The 17,466-nt window shown below is 34.2% G+C and overlaps 3 protein-coding genes across 10 annotated transcripts; 2 read left to right on the forward strand and 1 right to left on the reverse strand.

Annotated features, from left to right (window-relative positions):
- Positions 1-1,619: 1,619 nt before the first annotated feature.
- Positions 1,620-5,924, forward strand: LOC108336335 (probable inactive receptor kinase At5g58300). 5 transcript variants are annotated; one of them, XM_052881021.1, is made up of 4 exons: positions 1,799-2,050; positions 2,638-2,747; positions 3,215-4,613; positions 5,080-5,924. In XM_052881021.1, the coding sequence occupies exons 3-4, from the start codon at positions 3,299-3,301 to the stop codon at positions 5,700-5,702; spliced, it is 1,938 nt and encodes a 645-aa protein (XP_052736981.1). In that variant the 5' UTR covers positions 1,799-2,050; positions 2,638-2,747; positions 3,215-3,298; the 3' UTR covers positions 5,703-5,924. The 5 variants fall into 5 exon arrangements, with proteins under 5 accessions (XP_017428240.1, XP_052736981.1, XP_017428239.1 ...); XM_017572751.2 differs by lacking the exons at positions 1,799-2,050; positions 2,638-2,747 and adding an exon at positions 1,620-1,753; XM_017572750.2 differs by lacking the exon at positions 2,638-2,747.
- Positions 5,925-8,193: 2,269 nt separating this feature from the next.
- On the forward strand, positions 8,194-11,003 carry LOC108338435 (low affinity inorganic phosphate transporter 8). The gene has a single exon (XM_017575313.2). The coding sequence runs from the start codon at positions 8,745-8,747 to the stop codon at positions 10,416-10,418; it is 1,674 nt and encodes a 557-aa protein (XP_017430802.1). The 5' UTR covers positions 8,194-8,744; the 3' UTR covers positions 10,419-11,003.
- Positions 11,004-11,116: 113 nt separating this feature from the next.
- Positions 11,117-14,910, reverse strand: LOC108338436 (serine/threonine-protein kinase AtPK2/AtPK19). 4 transcript variants are annotated; one of them, XM_017575316.2, is made up of 7 exons: positions 14,831-14,910; positions 13,323-14,280; positions 13,139-13,221; positions 12,944-13,064; positions 12,618-12,791; positions 11,782-11,889; positions 11,117-11,568 (listed from the first exon to the last, which is right to left on the reverse strand). In XM_017575316.2, exons 2-7 carry the CDS (start codon positions 13,998-14,000, stop codon positions 11,293-11,295), a joined length of 1,440 nt encoding a protein of 479 aa, XP_017430805.1. In that variant the 5' UTR covers positions 14,001-14,280; positions 14,831-14,910; the 3' UTR covers positions 11,117-11,292. The 4 variants fall into 4 exon arrangements, with proteins under 4 accessions (XP_017430805.1, XP_017430807.1, XP_017430806.1 ...); XM_017575318.2 differs by lacking the exon at positions 14,831-14,910 and adding an exon at positions 14,792-14,809; XM_017575317.2 differs by lacking the exon at positions 14,831-14,910 and adding an exon at positions 14,450-14,776.
- Between the last annotated feature and the right edge of the window lie 2,556 nt (positions 14,911-17,466).

Genomic DNA, 17,466 nt, shown 5'->3' on the forward strand with positions numbered 1-17,466 from the left:
TACTATTTCTTCTCTTCAGCAATCCTCTTTATATAGAATTTTTCGAGAAAGAACCGTTACTTAAAGCTTTTAACTTTCTTCTAGGTATATAGCCTTTATGATAGAGTCAAAAGTTATGTTGCGTCCTGATAGAGCAACTGTGCTTTGTACGAATGAGACAGACAAAAAGCATGTATGAAATATTCTTTGAATATCCTTATGTCTCTAAACGTTCTTCTAATTCTGAGTAGACTTTTGAATAAAATTGGTAATTTATACAAAAAAAGAGAGCACACCATAGCAGACAAAAGAGTACTTGAACATACTTGCATTAAAGCGTTAAACAATTTAAGATTTAGGCATGACACGAGTACTATCGTTTGTTTTGAGTAACTTTTTAAAGCATTTAAGATATCTAGTGTTTAGTGAGATTATATGATTCCTATACAACCTAACTCTTTATTAGATGCTTTCGCGATTAGATATTTTGTTATAAACTCTATAATGTTTAACACTTGTCAAACATACCTTAAACACTCTTCTTTCAATAGACGCTCTTGTATCCATTAAGCACATTAAAGTGCTTCTAAAAGATGTCCTAGATGATTAAATACTATTTTATGTTAGAGGTTATGTTAAACTTCAAAACAAAACAAGGTTTGCTTAAACTATATTGCCTTAATATTGCATTTAAAGATATAAAATTGAAATTATTTTATAAAGGATAATTTTTTAAAATTTATATTTTGATATAATTAGTTTAAGTTTACTTTTTAAAATAGCCAAATTTATTTACATTATTATTTTAATTAAGTAATTTGATTGTGAACATTATCCTTCTATCTGAATTTAAATTTTAAAGATTTGTTTTTAATTTTATTCAAAATTTATAAAAGTAAAATATAAAAATATCCACAATTAATCATAGGTATTGGTAAGTTTTTTTATATCCGTAGCTACTTTTTTCACATATACCTAACATGTAACGAGACAAATATATTTAGGAGGCATAACACAGAAAATACCCGCATTCCGTCCGACCGTTGTCATCCTACTTAATGAATTAGTTATAATAATTTAAATTAATATTCAATGTATTGTCAAAAAAAAAAAAACCCCACTGATAACAGAAACAACAATAAGACTAATATCATTTACTTTAAAAAATTACGAAAATTTGTTATTTATGTGACAGGCAGAAGGAAAGTTCCGGTAGTGTTTCTCTTCTGCTACAGCTAGTCATAGCTTTTATGCGTATTTCCTTCCCATCAATTTCCAATATGTGTACCCATTACCATTAATAATCTATTTCTAAATTTTTTAGAATACTACTCTATAATGATTCAAATTCTGTTTTATTTGTGTAGTAAATATTGAATAGTTTGAAATATTAAACACACACAGAGGTAGGATCTCTTGAAACAAACATTTTCAAAATTTGATTTGGCTTTTGATGCGGTTAGAAGTAAATTTGGTGTATGGGTTGAGTGGGTCCTGTGGTTTTAAGAACTGAAATTGCACTGTTCATATTGATGGTTTAAACAAGACGTATAGTTATTGTGTGAGTTGTTTAATTAGTGAATAATATAGGGTCCATTCCCAAAAGACATGCCAACTAATTTAATTTATGACTTGCTGCTTCATTTCAAACGTTAGAGTTGAAGTCATGCAAAGCCATGTTCTTTTTTCCTCTTACGTTGAGCTAATTTCAACTGCAAAAAGTGGACATTAATGTGATTGTTAGGGAGAAAAAGGAGTTTGTAATTTGGTGTAGGTTAGCTCCCTCATTATTGCTGCCAGAGTAGATTTGTAGTTAAGTAGGAAAATGATCACCAATTTCTAATTGCTTAGTTTCAATCTCTATTTATTTCATGCTTTCATGTCATATGTTGCGTGCACAAAAACTATACTTTTGCTCTGTTGGACGCCATTCATTAGATCTTCATTACAGATTTTGAATTTCATTGCTATTCTCCTCTTTTTGTTGAACTGGATTAAATATTTCCTTCTCATTTTTGTGAATTGGTAATGCTGCAATTCTTGGTATCTTCACACTTAATTTCATACACAGGTATTTTCCCTTGGTTCCTCTAAACTCCAAATGTGAACACTTGCTTGATTATGGATTGGAAAATAAGGCATTTCTGATGAACATGGTCCATTTGTCGGTGGTTGCCTCTGCTGCTCATCATAATTGTTTTTGGAACCTGATCCCTTGCTTTTAGCATCTTCTTCACAAATCTGCATAACATTTTTTTTTTTGTGTACAATGCTTGCAATGATCTATGTATCTCTGAAAATCTGGTCTTTAATTAAGTTGAATGGAGTCAAGTGATTCATGTATGTAGCCAATGAGAGTTATTCTAATATGATCTGCTGATTCTGTCACTTCCTTCTCTCCTAACTGTTTTGTTTGTTTAATATTTCTGGCATTGTCCGTAAGGTGAATGATGTTATGTTTGTATGACTTCACTGGAGGAATCAGCAAGTTGTATTAGTTAACATTTGGTGGTATTCTTGTTTTGAATGTGAAATTTTTTACCCATCTTCATCCCTTTTGAATGTCCTTTGTCACAGTAAATGTTTCAATCTAGCTCCAAAGGAAAAAAGTAGTTTTTCAGTATTTGAAGGTTAACTTTTCGAGTATGCAATCACCAGGTTTGGTGGCAAAAACTAGACATCAACACTCATGATTCACAACATCATTTTAAATTAGGAGATTTCAGCCTACTTTTAGCGACAATGCCTTTTCTTTATGAAGTACAAAAGTGAGTCAAACTTCAGCTTTTTCTTTTTTCAGTTCTTTTTTTCTTGGATTCTCAATCACAATCCTCCTTTTTCCCTCTTCCTTCTTGCTTGTTTTTTGGTAAAGGAATACTTTTTTTGGTAAAGGAATCTTCTTACTTGTTTTGAAAGGACTGATTTATTTGAAAAAATGTACCAACAGAAGACACTCACTTTAAAATTCAAGTTCTCTAAGAACGGAATTGCTGAACTTATTCGACTTGATTTCTGGTCAATTTCTAAATCCACTCTGTAAACTAATAGTCTAAACCACCATTTCATGTCTAAGTTCTGCATTACCTTCCAAGTGGCACATCATTGTTTTTAGACTAAACTCTTTCTTACTCAAGTAACTCAATGTCACAGAACAAAAAAGTAGTTCATTATGACTTTCAACATTTTTATCCTTCTCAGCCATATGATCAGCTAACACTTTACCATAATTTTCCAGAGCTGAACCAAGCAAGGATGAAGAACAGCTAAGATCAGGACTTGAAACTATCACTTGCCTCCACTCCACACCAAACAAGAAGCAATGAAGTTCCAATTCCGTGCTGTTTCATTTGTTCTGCTAAGCTTCATAGTGTCTCTCTTTGGCCTGATTGTAGCTGACTTGAACTCCGACAGACAAGCTCTGCTTGAGTTCTTCTCAAATGTTCCACACGCCCCAAGATTAAATTGGAGTGAGTCCACTCCAATTTGTACTTCTTGGGCTGGTGTGACTTGCAACCAAAATGAAACTAGTGTCATTAGCATCCGTCTTCCAGGGGCAGGTTTCCAGGGCTCCATTCCAGAGAATAGCCTGGGTAAACTAGATTCTCTTAAAATTCTGAGCCTTCATTCCAATGGCCTCAGAGGAAACCTTCCTTCTGACATTCTCTCTATTCCTTCACTCCAATATGTAAACCTGCAGCAAAATAACTTCTCAGGTCTAATCCCTTCTTCCCTCTCCCCTAAACTCATAGCATTAGACATTTCCTCTAATAATTTCTCGGGAAGTATCCCACCTATCTTTCAGAATCTCAGTAGACTAACCTGGTTGTATCTCCAAAACAATTCCCTCTCTGGGGCTATTCCTGACTTCAACTTTACAAGTCTCAAGTATTTGAATTTGAGCTATAACAACTTGAATGGCTCAATTCCAAAGTCCATCAACAAGTATCCGTACACTTCTTTTGCTGGGAACTCTCACTTGTGTGGACCACCTCTCAATAACTGCTCTGCAGTCTCCACTCCATCTTCATTTTCTTCCTCCATTTCTCCTTCACCTGTTCATCAACCACTCTCTCCAGAAGCAGCTCCCCAAAATAGAAGTGCTACCACTTCAAAGAGTTACTTTGGCCTAGCTTCTATACTTGCTCTGACAATTGGGGGCTGTGCTTTCCTCTCTCTCCTAGTTTTGGTGATGTTTGTATGCTGTTTAAAGAAGAACAAAAGTCAAAGCAGTGGCATACTTACAGGAAAGGCACCGTGTTCTGGAAAGATTGAGGTTTCAAAGAGTTTCGGGAGTGGGGTGCAAGAGGTTGAAAAAAACAGGCTGTTTTTCTTTGAAGGTTGCTCTTACAGCTTTGACCTTGAAGATTTGTTAAAGGCTTCAGCTGAAGTTCTTGGAAAGGGGAGCTATGGAACAACATATAGGGCTGTTTTGGAGGATGGAACAGCAGTGGTAGTTAAAAGGTTGAGGGAAGTTCTAGTTGGAAAGAAGGAGTTTGAGCAGCAGATGGAGGTTGTAGGAAGAATTGGTCGGCACCCTAATGTTTTGCCCCTTCGAGCCTTTTACTTCTCCAAAGATGAGAAACTTCTAGTATATGACTACATGCCTGGAGGCAGCTTGTTTTCCTTGTTGCATGGTACGTTTTATTTACATTGATTGTTGATTATTGATACATTGTCTCTTTCTGTTGCCAAGTCCATACACCAATCTCTTTTATTGATAATGGACAAAGTAAGTTTTTCTTTCTTCACCATTCTGCATCTGCATTATATTTATCAAGCTACTTGGTGTGAGTAACCAATAGGCAAAAGCTGAAGTCAATATTTATGCTGGTTATTAAAGGAGAATTTCAATTATCTAGATTGATGTCATGGAAAAAGTAGCATATTTTTCTATTTCTATCACCATTGAAGATTGTTTAGGAGTAGTTTTAGGGATTCGGCAAGATAATGGACCAAAAATGGTGTCTTTTGTTCACCATTCAACAGCTGCAGTATGTTACTTATGTAGCAATAAGCAATTCATCATGCAACTAGCTGACACATAGTGAACTATAACAAAGCTACATCTTTGCTTAATTCTTCTATCCTTCCTAACAACAGGGAACAGAGGAATGGGAAGAGCTCCATTAGACTGGGATTCAAGAATGAAGATTGTACTTGGAGTTGCAAAGGGGATTGCTTCCATTCACACTGAGCACATGGATTTAAAACTTACTCATGGCAACATCAAGTCCTCCAATGTGCTCATAACCCAAGAACATGATGGCTGCATCACTGATGTAGGACTCACTCCTATGATGACCACTCAATCAACCATGTCAAAAGCCAATGGCTACCGTGCTCCCGAAATAACCGAGTACAGGAGAATCACTCAGAAGTCTGATGTTTACAGCTTTGGAGTGCTCCTTCTTGAAATGCTCACTGGAAAGGCTCCAATAGGATATCCTGGATATGAGGACATGGTTGATCTTCCAAGATGGGTGAGGTCTGTGGTTAGAGAGGAATGGACTGCTGAAGTTTTTGATGAGGAGCTGCTTAGAGGGCAGTATTTTGAAGAGGAAATGGTGCAGATGCTTCAGATTGCACTGGCATGTGTGGCTAAGGTAGCAGATAATAGGCCAACAATGGATGAAACTGTTAGGAACATAGAGGAAATTAGGCTTCCTGAATTGAATAACCATAACACATCATCTGAGTCTGACTCTAATCTACAAACTCCATGATTATTTTGTATACGTATGTTTGCCCTGCCATGGATTTCTTATTTTCTATACCACACAAGGAATAACCTTGTTGTGTCTTTAGAGTATTCAAGTTATGATAACTGTATTGTATCATGGTATGTTCAGATGACGTAGTAGTTTCTTATTCCACAAATGCAGTGAGAAACGTTGTATCAAGTTAGTGACACTGAAGAAGTAAAAGTTTTCAAACCTTGCAGTTCAGTATCACTCATTTATGTATCTCGCACGATCTTTTATTGTCACATTATTCCACATAAGAAAGATTGGAAATCTAAGAATTCCCATATGCACACAGTTTGCACCTACAGTTGAATTCGGACAGAATGTTTTGGTCATAAAATTTCTTGTAAAATAGATCTAGGATAAACCCAAAGAAATGGGATCTTATTTCCACAGTTGAAAGACCAAGAATGGGTACTCAATTGATCAAGGAGCACACTCTTCAACATAATTTTTACTAAATTTTTCACTTCTTATTAAACACTCTTTTTTCCTGTTTTTTTGGTTTGTAGTAAATTTTAATCAATAAAAAAGGTTTAAGAAAGTGTTTTACGTTTTCTTGTTTCTGCTACTAGAAATGGAAATTTTCCCTTTGGCTATACAAAAAGATTTTATGAAAAAATATTCACTGCAACTTCGTGTACTTTTTTTAATGAAAGTTAAAATTGAAATTTTTCTTTATTCCATTCCAAATATGATAGAATTTGCTATCCAAACTTTTAAAATATATAGATATATTTTCTTAACTTATTTGTGTTAATTTTTTTTAACATATCAAAAGTGGATATATTTACACTTTTGATATATTTAATCTCAAATGTCAATTTAAAACTCCGTTTAACAAATCCAAAAAATTAGAAGAACTATATCAATTTATTTTTAAAAATTGAGATCAGAATTGAAAGAAAGGTGAATTCTATTTTGTGACCATATTTAAAAATTAAAAATATATTTATCTCTTATTATAATTAAAAAGAGTTTAGGAAGAAATTATTAACTTTATATAAGAGATTTTACAATTTCTATATAACTATATGTCAAATACCTGGGTTATGGATATGATGACCCCACAAAAACAAATCCAAATATATGAGCTTCAAGATTTATTCAAATTCCATGTCATGACTTATGTGGCACCATTAGAAGAGTCTTTATGTTGAAGTGAAAACCTCTTTTGTCTCTATCGTACAACCAAATGAGTTGCAAATAAGTGTAACATCTAAAAACCGAAAGATCTGGCTGTTTTGCATGATAATAATGGATGATGGTAAGTAATTAAGGAAGGTTGACAAAGGTCAGCTTGGATGATATGATTGTAGCCTTATTCAAATTCCACTCATTTAGCACAGGTATTCTTTTACTTTCTATCTTTACTGTAACAATTCTTTAATGAACAATATGAATTTATATAATCATTGTAATTTGTAAGGGTGAGTAAATATAAGAGATGATGTTTTCATTGAGCAATGCTTTATTACAGATATCAATAAATACTTTTTTCAGTACAATAATTATTAATGTATTTTATTTTAGTGTAACAAAAAAAGATTATAATTTTAATATAAAAATTTGATTTAATTATTTTTAATTGAACATTGATAATGATTAACATAATTGATCACGTGTTTTGATTTTGATTTTTTCCTTATTATCAAGTTTATTTATTAAAGAAAGAATTAATATTAATATCTCTCTAATTTTGAAAAAACATGTTTTTTACTCTCTAAATTCTTTTAAGATTCATTACATAATTAATATTAGTATGATGGCGCATTGTTTATCATTTTTTAATCCATTAAAAATCACTAAACAATGTTTATCACTTGTATAAATAATTTATATATAAGATTTAACATAGTCAGTGAATGAAAACTTACAATCCTTAAACATTAAAATTGCACTTTAAAACAAAGATTAACTACAAGATGTTCAACTCATCCATTATAAAATTCAAGTAGTTAGAAATACTTATTATTCCTTCTCAGAAATGAAAACTTAATTTTGTATTATTTAGAGATGGATGAAAGTTACAGCCCTATAATGTCTCATTAAACACATGCAGGTGAGGATTTTCTACTCTGCATAGTTTACAACGCAATTAAACAAACTCAAAATCATCAAAAGTTGGAGTGTGATATCCTCAATACCAATGTGCTCGGAACTCTGAAGTCATTAAACTAAACAAAATTGATGAATACAAACAATTCATGTTTCTTACTTCTTATTAAATAGACAGAAAACACAAAAACTTCAGAAGATTACAAGGGAAAAAGATAATTAGACTACTAAACCTTTCCAACATTATGCTTTTCCTAACACATCTTTTCTTGAAATGTGTTGAGAATATATGTTTAAATATCTGTAATTTAAATTAGTTTTTAAGGAAAGAAGTTACATCGATCTTCTCACATCTCTAAGGCATAATTCAAAGATGCAAATTTTTTGTGTAAACATTTGTAACCATTAAAAAATTGAAAGGTTTTTCCTTGAAGGTTACGCGGATTTGGCCCTGTAAACAATCACGTGTCAACTCAACAGAGGAAAAACATAATTGGAGATTACGTGCATGGATTTCATCAATTAATCTCCATGCATATCGCAGAATATCCAAAGGGAACCAAGGAATTAGAATCCCTTGCCAAGGAACAAAGAATGGTGAAAGAAGGCACTAAGATGAAAGACACAAGATAATAACAAAGCTATACTTTTATATATTATGTTGGAAACCAACTTAAGATAGAAACCAATAGCAACTTAGCCATTAAGAAGGAGGGCTTTTCAAGCTTCAACATAAACATTGTGTGTTCTCATATATCAATGCATTTTTCCTTGAACCAGACGATATTTGAGACTCGATGTTACCTATGTGTTATTCCAGCTTTAAGAAAGCAATGTCTGAATTGTCAAAATCCAAGAAGACAAGTTAAGTTCCTTCATTAATATGGTATATAAAACTGTAATGTTTCTACTCTCTTCTCCTGCTCACGTTTTACCATCAGACACTAACCTTTGTTAAGAGCCATGGCCACCAACCGTGGTGTCCTCTCGACACTTGACAAAGCCAAGACAAAAAGATATCACTATAAGGTAATTGGGATAGCGGGGATGGGGTTCTTCACTGATGCATATGATCTCTTTTGCATCACTGCACTTATCAAGCTCATAGGTCGCCTGTACTACTATGACCCCATGAGTCACAGTCCAGGTAAGCTTCCAAAGAATGTAAGCAATGCAATAGCAGGAGTTGCATTGTGTGGCATCCTTTCAGGGCAGCTCTTCTTTGGCTGGCTGGGTGACAAACTCGGCCGAAAAAAGGTTTATGGCATAACCCTTTCCACCATGGTGGGGTGTGCCTTGGCATCAGGGCTTTCTTTTGGCTCCACAGCCAAAAGTGTGGTTGCTAGTCTTTGCTTCTTCAGGTTTTGGCTAGGATTTGGCATAGGAGGAGACTATCCTCTCTCAGCTGTTATAATGTCTGAATATGCCAATCAGAAGACTAGGGGAGCTTTTGTTGCTGCTGTTTTTGCTATGCAAGGAGTGGGAATATTGTTTGCTGGAGGTGTATCCATGTTGGTCTCCAAACTGTTCCTATTAGCTTATCCAGCCAGCGTTTTTGCAGTTGATCCAGTGCAATCTACTCAGCCACAAGGAGACTTTGTTTGGAGAATAGTGCTAATGTTTGGTGCATTTCCTGCTGCCTTCACTTATTACTGGAGAATGAAACTGCCAGAAACTGCAAGGTACACTGCCTTAGTGGAAGGAAATCACAATAAAGCGGTTGAAGATATGGCTAAAGTTCTTGAAAATGATATACCTTTAGAAGAATCAAATACCAGGGTTGCTGCCACACCTAGCCTCTCTTATGGATTCTTCTCTTCAAAGTTTCTTGAGAAGCACGGCCTTCACCTTTTAGGAACAACCAGCACCTGGTTCTTCTTGGATATTGCCTTCTACAGTCTTCAGCTAGCACAAAAAGATATTTACCATGCAAGTGGATTTTTACCCGGTGCTTCCCAAATGAATGCCATAGAGGAGGTATTTCTACTCTCCAAAGCAATGTTTGCAGTGGCACTGTTTGCCACTGTCCCTGGATACTGGTGCACAGTGTACTTCATTGACAAGATTGGAAGGTACAAAATCCAACTTGGCGGATTTTTTGCTATGTCTGTTTGCATGTTGGTTTTGGGACTCAATTATCCAGAATATAGGGGAGATGAATGCAACCCAGATGAAACATATGATTATTGTGGTGGCAAACACACCCTCTTTGTCATTCTTTTTGAAGTCACCCTTTTCTTTGCAAACTTTGGACCCAATAGCACAACATTTATAGTGCCAGCAGAGCTGTTCCCTGCCAGGTTCCGTTCAACATGCCATGGAATATCAGCAGCAGCTGGTAAAGCAGGAGCTATCATTGGTGCTTTTGTTGTGCAAAGCTATACAAGTAATCCGCAAGACGAATCAGAAGGTATCAAGACCGCACTTATGGCACTTTCAGTTGTCAATATGCTAGGATTCCTCTGCACTTTCTTAGTGCCAGAAACACGAGGCCGGTCACTTGAAGAAATCTCTGGAGAAGATAAAGAACTCACTGGCAATATTGCTCAAGAATATGCAAACGATAAAACAACTGATACAGAAAAGGAAACCAAAAACTCTAACGCTGATATAAGTCCAGCAAACTCAGTGGTTTAGCTAATCTTAATACCCCAACTAGAAGCGTCAATAATAAGAGGAAGGTGCAAAAAGAATAATGTTTGTTTCAGTAAGTTATACTTACACGTTTCTGTGTTCTGCTTGTGTTTTAGTTTCCCCTTTATATTCTTGTCTAAGAGATTAAAGAATAGTAATCTTCGTGTGGTGTAGTTGCTAGAATAAGAGCTTCTTCGTTGACTGTGCGAATGTGTTTGCACCAGTAGAAGAATCAAAATGAATACTTATACTGTAATCTCTGTTCCTAGTGCTTCTGTTTTTAGCATATTAAGGTGTTGGACACTCAGTTAAAGTCTCAAATTTAAAAAACATATTTTTACGGCTCCAACATCCTCGGATATAATCCAACACAGTTCCTATAACGGGAGGACACAATGATCTTTATAAGACGTTGGAAAGTATGAAACTTATTATCTCCTTTAAACAAACACACGTTTCATATTTATATTTTGTATTTCTCTTTTTTATTTGAATTTGTCTTTAGATGAAATTTAACTTAGGTGGTATCTTTTTCAATGATGGTAATCAGCAAGGGATAAAATGCTCTAAATGAATTAGATCCGGTTTCACTTTTGAAATTAAGATGAATAGATTAAATTCGCTTCTGTATAGGAAAAAAAAGTGTTCAACTGGTTATATTTGGTTAAAATTTCTCAAGATGATTTTGAATATAATGTTCATTATCAGTTTAAATGATTCATAGAATGTTCAATGTATACACCTGTGGCTGTATCCTCTGTTTTATAAATTATAGGTGTGGTAGTATCACAGATATATAATTTTCTAAGCCATCACAAATTACGTGAATTGGCTTCTCTGATTGGACCTTTATTGTAGAAATCATGCATTTCTATCATTACTGAACTGGAGCACCAGTATACGAGAACTTGTTGAAGGTAGTGTCATCCTTTTTGGGAGTAGAAGCTGGTGAATCCACCAAAGGCATACTAGTCCACCGCTCCTCGAAGTTAGCAACACAGTACTTCCCAGCAACATCTGGCACAAAACTTGGCCTGACTTCACGGGCTTCCAGTTTCTTCCAGTTCACAGACTTAAACCACTTGTGGCTTTTAATCTCCTCACTGCTTCTTGATCCACTGCCAAGGCGTTTGCCGACATCTTTCTGCAACAGCTGAAGAAGAAAACTTCCATTTTATGAAGCCAATGTGTATAAAAAAAATGGTTCTATAAAACAATACTTCGTTATCATACAAGTAATGGATTTTTCAGAATCATACAAGCAGAAACAAAAAAAGCCTTTTCCCTCAAGAGTGACTGTTTTTCATAACCATATTACTCAAAAGGGGGAAAAAACTAATGATTAGATGTTGGAGAAAATCTGTACCCCTTTTAACAGCGAATGTGCCTCATTTGACAAAAATGCTGGGAGCTTGATTTTGTCTTTGATTATCTTCTGCTGAATCTTATGTCTATTTCCGCCACAGAAAGGAGGCTGCAATTATAAAAGTTGCAATAACTCACTCAAACATCAGCAAACTTAAGTATCAGCCTTAGATAAATACATCCAAGTGAATTGTAAATCTCCAGAAATATGTCACAAATAACGCCTAATCAAATGATCTAGATAACTTTCTCAATCTGTTGAGCAATATGATAATTACTGGCAGTTACTAAGAAACAGGATTTTCAAATACAATCATGTTTAAACAATCAAAGTTGACACAGCACCACAATTTAAGGAAATGTAAGATATAGTTTTCGGAGAGCTACAGGTCATTGACTGGCTAATAGAAATCATTCACCATAATCTTAGCAGAATTCAGTTGGAGATTGATATCATTAGCCATCATTCTAGGGTTAGTTAACATAGTATTGTGTTAACTTATGTTTCTTTCTCCAGAAGCAAAATAAATTTCGTGCAAATCAGACATACAAACTTATTTTGGCAATTCATTAGAAACAAAGCAATTTCAGTAAAAACCTGAGTAAAATGATGTAATCCAAGCATAATGAACAACGAATAACTTTCAGTTATTTTCATGAAAGTAGAAAACAGTCAATTGCAGTTCAGATAATCAAGTTTATCTATCAATTTCCATGAAATTGGAGCTCCATCTTCAGTAGTAAATGCTTGAGAGAGATATGTCAAGTTGGAAAAATAATAATATAGTGCAATCACTATTTTATACTACAAGACAAAAAAAATACTAAGATTCTAACCTTTCCGGTAAGCATTTCATATAGTAAAATTCCCACACTCCACCAATCAGCAGCCTTATCATGACCTTTTCCCATTACAATTTCAGGGGCCATGTACTCTACAGTTCCACACATAGAATTTGATCTTTCAGTGCCATTGAATTGCTTAGCCAGGCCAAAATCTGTTAACACAGCCTGATATAAAGCACATAAATATGCCATAATTCAACAAGATAGAAGTTAGAAACAAATCACAAATCACAAATCCCTTCAGAATAAATAAGCAAGCATGTGGCATGCCTAAAGCAGAGAGACAGAATCACAGACGTAAGTTTATGTTATCTTACATGACCATCTGCATCGAGAAGAATGTTTTCAGGCTTAAGATCCCTGTGCATGACATCATTTGCATGAAGATAAGAAACGGCACAAATAATCTCTGCGGCATAGAAGCGTGCCAAATCTTCCCTGACAAAAGTTGTGTGAGACAAACATGTATAAGCATAATATGGTCATAGCATGTGGCTTACAAATTACAATACCTGAATAGGCCTTGGTGATAGAGCTGAAAGAAAAGATGGCCACCATTGACAAAATCAAGCACAAGGTACAGCCTATATTTGGTCTGTAAGTCCAACAAACAAAGGTTGTCGTTATGCAAATATGATATCACTGTCCATTTTCCTATCCTGACACTGAAACATATGATACGATCAAAAGTCTTACTTGGAAAGCGTATCTGAGCTGCACAACAAATGGGTTGTCCACCTTTGTTAGTATATCCCTTTCAGACTTTACATATTCAGCATGGTTTCTCTCTATGATCTTATCCTTGCGCATGACCTTCATAGCATATATTTCAGAAGTACCTGCCCTCCTCACCTGGTACACCTTTCCAAAAGCACCTTGCCCAACAACCTTCAAAAGTTCAAAATCCTCAACTCCAATAATCTGATTATTCAGACAGTAATCATTGAAATGTAAATTATTTTTCTCTACTGCTGCATTGTTAACAGAATGTTCAATTTCTTTCTGTACTTCTGTTAAGACCTCCACAAGGTCCAATGCATCTTCTGTCTCATGTAAGTTGAGCTTGCTCAGCTGCAAGGACTGACCAATACAAGTTGTGGGAGCAAATAAAGATTGAGAGCGGATGTTGATGCAATCAGGATCATTGCAAATCTTTCCACCAGAACCTCGTGTAGGTGTGAAATCTCCATGTTTCTCGGAGCTTACTGTTATTGAGGCTTCAACAGGAGATGGACCAAACACATCAGAAAATTCAAAGTCCTCAGAATTCGAAGAAGGCAAAAGATCAGGTGGTCCATTTGGTAGAACCAACTGGTTCAGGAAAGACTTTGGTGAACTATTTCCATTTAAGACAGAGAACTGGGAAGAAACCATAGCTCTTTGATAAAACAAGGAGAGTGCAGAAAATGAGACCAAGAAACTTTAGAACTATAGGTGTGATTTGCCCAAAGATTACACCCCAAATTGAGGAAGATGGAAACCCAACAATGAGCTCTATCAATTGGGAATGAACATATACTTCAGGAGCTTCCAGAAAACTTGGTAGCAAGAAGCAAACCAAGATCCAGAAAAGGAATTTGTTGTTGCTTCCCGCTCTACAGGAAACGGTGGATGTATCAACACTTGTCAAATTCATGAAGAACGGTTGTCAATTCTGCAATTCAGGACAATAAAACAGTGAATTCAAGGTTTTTGCATTAAAGTGTAGAATGGAGGGAATTAAAAATACAAACACAACAGCATCACAGATTGCAACAAACATTAAAACTCAGAAAAAACAAAAGGAATGAAATTGCAGCAGGGCGAGTGGGAGGAGGAGGAACCCAATGAATATCGTCTCTTGGCAGTTTCAGATTAGGTTCCAAACAAACTCGATTGGGAGTTCATGGGATCAAACATGCACTCGCAGATCACAACAAACACTGATAGAAAACTACAATTCAGATAAGTTCAAATGAGGAGATAACATAAACTCCAAAAGACATTATTGTTTCGGTTATAATCAACTCCCAAATGATTAAGAAATCGAAAAGGGTATAAAGAACAAGGACAAAAGTATAATTTTAGAAGACATTCCAGAGGGAAACTTAATCATCATACATAAAACACAAGGCTGGAAAGATTTGTTTTTTTCACAAGACGAGTAACAAAACCCAAATACTAACATAGAACAAATTCTGGACACAGTTTGAAAGCTAACTTACATTGAGGAGAATGAAGGCTAGAGCCGTTAACAGAAGAAACTATAAAGGTTTTCTTTTTCTACCCTCTTTTCTGTTCATAATATTTTTTTAAAACATTAAATTAGTTTTGGCGGCGGTTATTCTTTTTCACGGCTTCGGTGTCGAATACAACAGATAAATATAAGTTGACTTTGAGGAAAAGAGGACAACGTTAAAGTATCAAAGACATATAAACACTGTTTTGAAAAATGAATTGTAATAGAAAAAAACACGTTTAAAATAAGATTTTACTTTTTTTAACAAGATAGAAATAGTGTTTTATAACAATTTTTTTAAGGATTATTTAAATTATGATTCAAAATTTTCCACAAAACATGTTACATTAATTTTCTAATTATTGCAACTACTACCACTAACTTTTATATTAACATTAATATATATAAAATTTGAAAATGGAATTAAAATTGAAACTTCTATATATGGCTTTGCGTTTGGGATCTGATTAAATGAACCTCAAGCAAAGCAACAGAATACATACAGCGAGGATGAACTTGTACGCAATTCTTTGTCATGTCTTTTCTTTGCGTATGCAAATCAAATTCCATGTTTTGGTTCTTCAAAATTTCATCTCTAAATTCATTATTATTTAATCCAAAAATCACTGTTGAAACTTTTTTTGTCATTGACGCGTGTGATGATCTAATCTTGTTCAATAATGGAATAAATTGACATCTAAACTATTATAGCATATGAACATGTCCTGCTTCTTTTGTTTGATTCTTTTTAGTAGTTTTCAAACGCAAGTTTTGCTAAACATTATTTTTTCTTATTTGCTTCTAAATGCATATTTCTCATTTCGCACATCTTTAATAAACAAACAATCATTTTCAGTAAGGTGATTTTGATCCCTAGAATATAATCTGATATCAATTTAAACTTATTTAGTCCTTTAATAATGTTTAAAAAGTGTGACGATTAAATATATGATCAATTTGAAACTAAATTTTATTTTTTTATAGACCCAGTTGACATTGAGTTATAAAGTTCAAAAATAAATTTGTATGTTTTCAATATTTAGAGATTAAATTGGATTTTCTCTCTCTCAAATACTAATTTCCCACCCATTTACTCATTCATGAATGAAACTGTTGCTAATAATAATGATTCCATAGAGCTCTTCAAGTCATAAGCTTTTCAAGATAGCAAGCAACTTTGTTCTCCAAAAGTTTGTGAACTCAAAACTTTAAAACCTGGGATTGAAGAAGACAAATCGATCATTTTTAATAAGGACGAACCTCGTATCAAAACTCTTTTGAAAATCCTAAAACCATTTACGCTATTTTTCGTTTGATCATAAATAGAGGTGGTAATACGGGCTAATCTGTTTCATTTTAGTTCGTATTTTTGGTCTATAAAAAAGATTGACTCACCATCCATAAGAAATGTGGGCTAATATCTCTGTCTGGTTCTGCAAGATTTTAATAACCTTGTTTTTATTTAATTAAATTAGTATAAATAATAAATTTTATAAGTCTATTTTTTAAAATAAATAATATTTATAATTTTATAATTTATAATTTATAATTTTTAAGTATAAGTCTATTGAAATAGAAATGACTTTGAATCAAACTTAACGTGAATGAGCGAATTGCTTTTGGATGGATTAGAGAAAAAATTCTAATGAGCAAGTTGCTTATAAGAAACACTCATTACTACAAAAATGAGTTTTGACGTCCGTTATATTTTATTTTTGACGTCGGTCCAAACTCTAATATCATAGTTGAAGATGTGAAATTGGCATCGTAAAAGAAAACCGACATCGAAGGACGTCGGCCTTCAGTAAAGTCGGCGTCTATTGACGACAGACAAAAAAGAAACTGACGTTTAGGGGATTTGATTCAAAATTTTTGTGAATGATTTGGCGCTGAGCGGAAGTGGAGCATTGTTGAGTATCATCTTTACATTGAAAATGGAGAGCAATTGACATCGGCTATGGTATAGACCAATATCAATGGACGTCTATTAGTATTAACAAACGTCAATTGTAGCATTCTTTAAAATAATTTATTTGTTTTTACAATTTTTCCAAATCTAAAAAGCATGACACAATTTTTTGTATTGAATGTTTCCAGCACAGTTTCAAGATTAAAAGTATGAACTAATCAAAACTAAAACTAAACCTAAAGCTATCAAAACTCAAAGTATTAAAACTAAACTAATGAATGTCTTGAAGAAAAATATAATTGTTGTTATTATGGGTCCTAGGTCTTAACTCCATCGTTCTTAAAGATACATTGTTCACTCTTATCGTATCTTCTTCATTGTGTCATCCGTTATAGGTAATAGATTCTTGAAGTACTGTAAAAATAACACAACTTCATTATGTTTGCATACTAATATTTAAAGTTTAATATGATTTGTAATAGTATTTCTTGTTGTTATTGTAGGCGTTCCATAAAGCATTGCTCCATAACAGTCATGCGTTGGTTTAGTCTTTCATTCATTTGGAACTCCATCTTCCTCAATGGCTCTCGATTCAAGGATTCACTACTTCTTTGTGAAGGGCCAAGGTAGTCTTGAAGACCAATTGCACCTCTAACGCCAAGCACACCACTTGGGTGCTATGACTTTCCAATGGTCGTTGTGAGTATATTGTC

The sequence above is a fragment of the Vigna angularis genome, chromosome 7 (genome assembly GCF_016808095.1).
Source record: "Vigna angularis cultivar LongXiaoDou No.4 chromosome 7, ASM1680809v1, whole genome shotgun sequence".
In the NCBI taxonomy this organism is placed as follows: Eukaryota; Viridiplantae; Streptophyta; class Magnoliopsida; order Fabales; family Fabaceae; genus Vigna; species Vigna angularis.